At 36.6% G+C, this 9,023-nt stretch overlaps 2 protein-coding genes across 2 annotated transcripts; one reads left to right on the plus strand and one right to left on the minus strand.

Annotated features, from left to right (window-relative positions):
* Window positions 1-110: 110 nt before the first annotated feature.
* On the minus strand, window positions 111-4,939 carry LOC116736658 (uncharacterized). The gene is made up of 5 exons (XM_032589269.1): window positions 4,820-4,939; window positions 3,364-3,574; window positions 2,693-2,786; window positions 2,183-2,270; window positions 111-2,100 (listed from the first exon to the last, which is right to left on the minus strand). The coding sequence occupies exons 2-5, from the start codon at window positions 3,461-3,463 to the stop codon at window positions 1,369-1,371; spliced, it is 1,014 nt and encodes a 337-aa protein (XP_032445160.1). The 5' UTR covers window positions 3,464-3,574; window positions 4,820-4,939; the 3' UTR covers window positions 111-1,368.
* On the plus strand, window positions 4,322-8,558 carry LOC116736656 (protein mono-ADP-ribosyltransferase PARP12). Its single transcript, XM_032589267.1, has 10 exons — window positions 4,322-4,451; window positions 5,421-5,524; window positions 5,621-5,819; window positions 5,983-6,127; window positions 6,236-6,368; window positions 6,461-6,581; window positions 6,700-6,778; window positions 7,424-7,526; window positions 7,608-7,728; window positions 7,848-8,558. The coding sequence occupies exons 1-10, from the start codon at window positions 4,400-4,402 to the stop codon at window positions 7,907-7,909; spliced, it is 1,119 nt and encodes a 372-aa protein (XP_032445158.1). The 5' UTR covers window positions 4,322-4,399; the 3' UTR covers window positions 7,910-8,558.
* The last annotated feature ends 465 nt before the right edge of the window (window positions 8,559-9,023 follow it).

Consider the following 9,023-nt stretch of genomic DNA (forward strand, 5'->3'; position numbering starts at 1 on the left):
ACATAATTTTTATATTTGATTGAAAAGGTCCTGTTTTAACTGTGCACAATAGTCTAAATCAAGAACTCTAATGTCTAGAGTCGATTAAATAAAGACTATTGTTAGGTTATGGAGGTGGCGGTGGGTGGGTTTGGTTTGTTTTTTTTATTTTTTTGGTTGTGGACCGGGTTTAGAATAATGCCATTGTGTGCCCTGTATGGAATAACCACAAGAGAATAAAGTCATTTTAAAGACTTCTCCAATCTAGAGGTGGCTCAATGTTTTTTTTATTGAAAACTTAAAAGATTGTTCGTAGATTTTAACTTCTGTGACAACACAAAATAGAAAATAAATATATGACCATAAATATATCTGCATTCTTTGCAAAACATCCACATTTGGAACAACATGCAGGGATCGCAAACATCCATTAGAGGAATTGTATACAATCATGTGCGGTGCAATTTTATTCAAGTGCTTTGCTGAAGTATTATAACTAGGGATGCCCCGATCAGGTTTTTTTGCTGCCAATTCCAATACCGATCACCCATGAGGCAGATCTCTGCCGATCACCTGAATTGGTTGTTGATTTTTCGCGTTAGGTGTAAATGCTGCTATGTGATCTGGCAAAATTCAAAAATTACCTAATTAACGTAAACATGCAACATACTTGCAGGCACAATGCAGCAGCTACTCAGTCAAAAGGACAACTGAAAAACCTGCAACCAGTTAAACAATATTTAACAGTAAGGTTCTCTGTACCCTAAATTATACATGAGTCAAATATGATTAAGGTTGCATCAAAATAAACAATCCCAAGTTACTAAATCCAAACATCCTAAGAGCACGGTTAAACACGACAGGATTTGTTGCCGCGCGCTTTGCGCAATGTGAAGGAAAGAGGAGATCAGCTGCACCCGCAGGCTGAGAAGTGAGATAAATGTGATCGGTTTTGGTGATCGGCAACAAGAGACCGTGATTGGCGATCACCGATCATACACTTTTTCACCGATTATGATCGGTGGCCGATTGATCGGCACACCTCTAATTATAACCCCTTGAATTTTACATTCTAAAACCCAAATTCAACATGTTTCACTGGGATTTTATGTGACAAACCAACAAAAAGTACTATGGTAAATGATACATAGTTTTCTAAATGTTTTACAAATAAAAATCTGAAAAAACTTTCTCAACTGGGAGACAGACTTATCCACTATTTTGTGTTGGTCTATTACATAAAGTTACCATCGAATGCTATGAAGTTTTTAGTTTTAAATTGACAAAATTAAAAATAATGCAACAGGTATAAACGCTTTTGCAAGGCACTGTAATTTTTCCTCCAAAGGTTAAGGTAGTGCAAACTGTCATTGTACTGATTTTTTTTTTTTAAATGTTCTCTGCCAATTTTTCCAACAAAGAAAGAACTCTCTCTCTTTTATCCACTGCATCAGAGTTCATCACCTTGCTGTCTTCTTCAGTGATCTCCTCCGTTCTTTCTTTTTGCACCAGAAGTCTCTGCCACTTTGCTTTTTCCTTTTCCAGAACCAGCCTCTCGCTTCGCAGAGCGTCTCTGTCCTTCTCCAGCATCACCTGCTCCCTCTCCATCACGGCCCGTTCCCTCTCCATCACTGCTCTCTCTCTTTCCATCACAGCCCTTTCCCTCTCCGTTACCGCCCTCTCCCTCTCCAGCAGCGCCCGCTCTCGGTCCAGAGCGGCTACGTCCTGATGCGGTTTCTCTCTTTGCATAAGCAGCTGTTCGCTCTTTCTCTCTCGTGGCTCGCAGTTCGTGCTGATATCCACCTCTGGAATGGAACCGTTTACCTCCTCACTTTCTGCAGGCTCTGCCGCAGCAGCCTCAACCTCATCTCCATACACCTGAACCTCAATCTCTGCAATACCTGCTGCCTCGTCTACAGCAGAAGACACCCCTATGTTGGAAACCTTTCTCCTTTTGCGTGTGGGTGCTATTAAGAAATCACTAACATTGCTGTTATTAGGAAGGGCTTTCAGGATAGGAGCTGAACTCTGCAGTCGACCCTCCATGGCATCATCCATCAGGGAGAAGAAAGGCCATGATTGAGGCACCACTTTGACTCCTGCTGGAGGATTCTTTAACTCCTGAGGAGGAGTGAAATAAACAAATGGTAAAAAGAGTAAAATGGCCAAACTTTTAACTCAACTAAGGCAACCAAATCTGTACCTTGTATCTCTTCTTCAGGTTTTCAAATTTTTTAGAGGCTTGACGATGAGTCATCCTGTGATGCAAACCCATATGTTTCAGGATGGCCCTGAAAATGATATTATTTCACTGGATTAGCAACAGATATCAGTCTAGTTGTTTTAATAAGTGTGCTAAAAAGAAGCAGTTGAAAAGTTAGTTGATCAAGTTAGTTACTGTTTCAAAAGACAGTTCAAAACGATACTGAATGTTGGGGTGTACTTAGTTTTTCAAATATTGCCTTTCCATGTTTATTTTATTTTCATTTAATAATTTGTAACAGTGTGGAGTCTGCAGTTTGTTTTGTGAACAGGAGATAAGACTAATTACTTTTGGAAACTTTTAAGGACTAGTGTGGACTTTAATTGTAGTTTCATCTAACATTTTCTAAAATACCTTTGATGAAAGTAAATTATATGTATTGATTGTAGAACTGGGTGTTATGGATTGTTTTGAAACGTTGTTTTTGATCAAATTGTATGTCATACATACCTCCATGCCCACTTGGAACTATTTCTCAATCCAGAGAACAGGTAACTGTTTGAGACCCGCAACTTCACAAAGTTTTCTATTTCTTTATTGCTCACTGAAAAAATAAAAACAGAACAACAAGGGTTAAACACTGACAGGGTTCCTACACGTTTTTCAATGCAAAATACAAGAATAAAAGTTGAATTTGAATTTAAGATGGATGGATGAATGGGTAAATAGATTGAAAAACAAACAGAAGACTGGCTGATCACGTGGGTGGGTGGATACAACTTTTAATCTGTGTAAGAAAGCATGGAAAGAGAAATATATTTACAAAATCAATTTTCTCTTCTTCAATCGGGCCGTTAAAATACTTTCATCAAATTCCAGACTTCCCTCTACGTAGGAAGCCTATACTGATGATGACTATTGATGACACGAATCTTCGCCTTGCTATTTACAACTCACTATCTTAAGTTATCATGAATTATTTTAATATTACTTTAGTTCATAAAGACTTTGCTCATCCGCGGGCATATGGCTAAAGACCAGACTAAAATGAAATAAGTTGCAGTCGCTTTAATAAACACTCAAGTCTGATGTTAATACGTCACTATGTAGTAGCCTTGCTAGGTTGCTCCTAAGCTAACTCTGCCCACTATAGATAGCTTCGTTAAACCGCCATCACTTACTTTTATAAGTGAACTCCGTCGGGATAATCCCATCACACATGGTGTTGGTGTAGGCGTGATCTGGCTGTGCAGTTATGTCCATTCTGCTTTGTATAAACATTTACCACCAAAGCGTCCTTGGTAGTGGTTAACAGTCGTTCCTACTTCTGAAGGTCCCTACTTTCTTCTTCGTGAGTTTAAAAAGCCAGCAGAACCATCTCTCTGTCGCCATCTATCGTCGAGGGTGTTACACAGGTGACAAAAAGCATTGTTATTTCATTTAATGCCATTTGAGGTATCAAAAAACTATCTAATATAGTAGCAAACATTGGCTAAATAAATTTGACATGAAACTCAAACATGTCAAATAATATAATTAGTCAACAATGCATTTTTATACCTTATTTAACTCAATTCAGTGCTTTTAAATAGAAGCAACAGCACTTTGTGAAAAAGTTATGTTATATCTGCTGAGCATTCTGTGTAATTTGCAGGTCAAATGAATATTTAGTAAAGAGTATACTGTCAATGGAATAACATTTCACTGTTCTAAAGAGATGATCTACTGTAATTGTTTCAAAGGCTATATGTAGTGAGCAAATCCGATTTTAAAATGCCTGAAATGTGGTATTTGGCAATGAAGTTATTTATTGATACTAATTTTTATTTTATTCTTAAAAATGCCAGAAGTAATATTTTTGAACTGTACCCTAACTGTCTTTTAGGGTACACGTTCACAAATTAAATTGTATGTTATGATTAGTTACTTGAGACTCCACTACTTTTTAGTCTAACTATCTACTTCTACTTGAGTCAAACATACTGCAGCTATTCTTACTTGAGTACAACTATGGACTACTCTGATTGTTACTCACATACCAACCCCCCTGATCCCCCCATATTTTCTTATTTTCTTATTAACAAAATTAAAATTGTTGTCGTTTTTAATTGGAATAACTTGTAAAGTCTTTATAACTTGGATTGTTTGCCAAGTAAGTTCAATGCCAGTCCTGGGAGTGGTATTTGTTTACTGCAGTGTAGGCCCAGCATAGCGCTTATGAGTAAAACGAAAGTAGTTTATTATAACCCGGCAATGGCGTCTGCTCATGGTAAGTTGGCTTTCGCTCCGACCTTTATTGACGTATTCATGATTTAAAAAATAACTATAATAAAGTGCTATACTGTCTGTTATGTATTGTATTTTTATATTCCGTTTTTGTCTTTATTTATTTAGCGCCGATAGTTGTATATAGTGAAATAATGCAATTTTTAAAAAATATACACTCAAATAAAAACAACAAAATTGTGTTAGATGTGATGAATAAGTAAGTATTAGATACAAAATACATTTAAAATCTCAGTAACGTGTTATACTACAGTCAGATACTGACGTTCTTGCAGTTTGACAAGTTGCAGTTTCAAGTTTCGTTTCTTGTTCAGTCAACATACAGAACATCTATAAAGTTCTTGTACTTACAGTTTCACTAATGGTTGTGAAATCTGCGCTTGCCTGATTTAATATACATTATTAAAGCTAAATAAATCTCGACTTGGGTTTGCTACCGAGCAGGGAAGTGAAACTAAAAGGACTCCACGAGTTCACCAGCAGGGGGCAGACGGCTTCGACGAGATCACGTGCTCTTATGACAAACTATATCTATGCTTTGTTTGTTTACTTATCAAATGACCACAAAAAAAAACTATAGAGGTTCAGTTACTAGGGAGACCTCTAAAGGAAACTGATAGCATTAGATTTTATTTTTGGTGCATCAGAGTGAAGAAGATGGAATACAATGCATGTAACACTTTTAATTTGTAGGTAATTTTGACAAAAACTTTGTTTTCTTTTGCTTCACAGCTCTGCCCTACTTTTTGTTGTGACGTAAATATCCAATAACATTTATTGTTTGTAATGTGACAAATTGTGAGATCTCATATTGATTAGACTGTTTAACAAACACAGGACAACTACAATGTTTTTGAAATGCTTGATTCCCAAAGTTATCCATATGATGATGACTATGATTATAAAAAGGATGGCTTATCCTGCCTTAATACTTAAGTGAAATATTTTTCAGAGTCTGATGAGGAAACTTTTTCTGGAAGCGAATCAGAAGTCAGCGATGAGTCAGACTTTGAGTCGGAGAGTGAGCAGGAGTCGGATTCAGAGGATGACAGTCAGGTTAGTTTCCAAGCACAACCACACATAAACTTAGGAAATAACTAATTGAAACCAAAACTACTCTCTTTTTCTTAAATCATTCTTTTCCTTTTTCAGGTTTACACAAAGCAACCCTGCAAATATTACAACCGTGGCGGTTGTAAGGGTGGGGCCAGCTGCTCTTACCTGCATGTGTGCAAGTATTTCCTAACAGGAAACTGCCGCTACGGATCAAGCTGTAAACTCAATCACAGTTTGGGTGGAAGGAGATCATTTGGGGAGTGTGCCAGCTCCGAAGACCAATCAGCAGCAAGCAGTAAGAAGCTATTAACTTTGATTTATTATTGTTATTAAATCATGTTGTTCAAGTAGCTCCAGTGGTCTATGTCACCAATTTTCTTTAAGTAAATGTTATTTATTTTGTTTGACATTAGTTGCTTACCGCCTTCAAATTAAATTTATTTTTGTTTTTCAACCAGACCCCCAACTTACTGATGGTCGACCCTACCAGTGGCAGATAAATGATGGAAAGGGCTGGAGGGATGTTGAAAATGATCATATTATTGAGGCCCAGTTTTCTCTGCCCCACACTAAAAGCATCAAAATATACAACACATCATATGGGTAAACGTTTAATCATATATATGATTATTTAAATCTTAAAACTGTATTAAATTGTTACAAAGTGAAACTAAATATCAACAAGGTGAGAGTGAGGTTACTGTCCTGCAGGGCGGTGTGTATAGATTTCAACAAAATACGAATCTATGGAAAGAACTTGAAGGTGAGGCGCCTGGATGATGGCAACACTGTGTGGGACTGGTACTGCACCTTAAGTCGGAAGTGGAGGAAGTATGGAGACAAGGTAGATGGCTTCTGCATCTTTATTCTTGTTTAAATCTCATACAGTAGGTTTGAGTGATGACTCATTTGTCATGTTTGCTATGTTGTGGGCAGAACTCGAAAGGCAATCCAGGTCCAGTAAAAAGCTCCGACATAGAGAGGAAGTTTCAGAGCAACCCGAAAAGCTCTTTTACTTTCACAGCTGGTGGGGAAAGTTTTCAAATTAAGTTTCCAGGTGACTTACACTCACACCGATTCATATAATGGATTCTTTAAGCACACAACTCCAACTAGATGCAGCACATTCATTACGATTTACTTAACTTCACTGACTCGTTTTTGACTTTTGATAGAAATGCGACAGGTGGGAAAAAAGAAAAATAGGAAGGTCACACGGCGACCTGTGTTCAGACAACAACAAGGAATAACAGGGTAAGTTTGGATCTGGTTCACTGATAGAATGTAAATGAAGCACTTCATCTTCTCTAAAGTAAACAACTTGTAATTTGTTTACAAGTTTTTGAGTTTTTCCCAGGTGACATGCTCAAAATCTATAAAACTTCACAGTCCACAGCACAGCACTTTATTATGCAATAAAGTGAACATCACCTCCAAAGCATAAACATTAGCATATTTTTCTGGTTATAGATAGATTTACTTTAACACCAATCGGAGCAAAAATCGTTCTGTCTTAAAGCCTCAGACAGAAAATGTTAGATGTTTTAACAGGGAAAGAAACGCTCTTTGAAAATGCAGAAGAATGTCGTCGTTATGATGTTCACGTCATATAAAATACCAATGTGTAATTTTAGACATTGTAAGTGGGAAGTGTTATTTGGGTGTCCCAATTATAACTCACCAATTTATTTTGAAACAATATTTTATTGAACTTTTTTGTATTACTTGAGAAATTCATGTTCAAATATGCACAGAATGTTTTAGGTTGTCCTAATTTCTTTCACGCCAAGCTAAGGTAGCTATTTTGCCTCTATGCTCCACTAACACTATGCTAGCAATAATAGCCATAAACATGTCTTTTAAATGCTGTAAGTCCAAAATTTGATTTTATTATTTCAGAGCCGCTCATGTAGCCACATCGTTCAAGAAGCTTTCTGTGGGCACCAAACCACAGTGGCAATTTGAAGGAAACGTTGGAAACTGGCATATTTTCAAACGCAGGGTCAGCAGAGTATGTGGTTCAATTTGATCTCAGAGACTTTGTTTTCCAGTTTAACTGCAACATGTCAGTTTGTTTCAACAGTCAGGCACTTCGTCTGAGTGCTCCATAACCAGTGATGACATCGAGAGCAAGTACCAGCTAAACCCCACAGACAGCATGAAGTTCAAAATAAACGGACAACCCTACAAGCTGGATTTTGGAGGTTAGGATTGTTGACAATTCAGCATAATAAGACAATTGTCGTAATTAGAGGATAATTTCATTTTGTCAATGAAAGCAATTAAATAATACCTTTCAACATATATATTTTTTTCATTCCAGCGATGATTCAGATCAACCAGACAAACAACCGCAAACGCAAGATCAGACGAATGCTGGTGTGAGGAATAAAGATGGAGCCGCTTTTCAGAAACCAGACAATTGTGCAATACTGTCCTAGTGCATTCATTTAGGGTGTTTGTTTTCCAATTACACCAGGGATAGCTCTCCAATAAAACATTTAATGATGTTTACATAAATTATGGCCTGATACTGTGAAATATCAGTGAGGTTTACAAGTGAATACATGAATCCTGCCTGAGAATCATGCACTTAGACAATCCAAGTTATAATTTGCATTTGATGTTTGAATTTTTCATCTTAGAGTCTCAGAGGCTCTTGTCTATTTTTTGCAGAGTACCGAAACCAACCATAGGTTCTTCAGAAAAGCAAAAAATCTTGGTTAAATTAGAGGACATGGAATGTGATTTTAGAATCTGTCTATGGAAGATACAGTCAGATTCCCTTGATGCAATAAAAATATGAATATTAAAGTAAATCAATTCTGTTCTACACTAATATGCACATATGTTGCTCAATTGTGCCATATGCATTATATTCAATCTTTGTCATTTACACCTCTTTGCCTTCTTTTTGTGTCTTCTTCTTCATATTATGGTATGTTTTCAACCTGGTGCTGATCTGAGAAAAGCCTCTGGTGAAGATCATAATCTCTCTTAGCAGAAACTGAAATAAATAAAAGCTTCAAATTTCTGTCGACTTTTGTTTATTTTAAGAACGAGGAATTTTTCCACCAATTTTTGTAAATCCTTTATTGACTAAAAGAGACACCGTCAGAGTCCTAGTTAAAGTCTGATTACTCATGTAATTTAATGACTTTATTTGTAAAAGAAATCGTTGTTGTTGGTCACATTTGGGTTGTTTGTTTAAAAATATAACTTTTGATCACATTTCAACAGATTTTGTTACTATAAAATGAAAAGGAAAACACCAAATATGGCGGCATCCTATCCTCAGTGACATGAGTGTAAGCTTTGTAAGATACAATCAGAATGGTCTGAATGATCCAAAGAACATTTTATTTATTTGTAGTTATGGGCTGCACTTGATCTGTGATTTACAAAACCTTTATTCTACATGTGAAAAACACACAACATAAATTTTCTAAGCTTCTTTTTGCATTTGGGGCACCTGTCGTTGATTTAAGCAGAAAAACAA

The sequence above is a fragment of the Xiphophorus hellerii genome, chromosome 17 (assembly GCF_003331165.1).
Source record: "Xiphophorus hellerii strain 12219 chromosome 17, Xiphophorus_hellerii-4.1, whole genome shotgun sequence".
Lineage (NCBI taxonomy): Eukaryota > Metazoa > Chordata > Actinopteri > Cyprinodontiformes > Poeciliidae > Xiphophorus > Xiphophorus hellerii.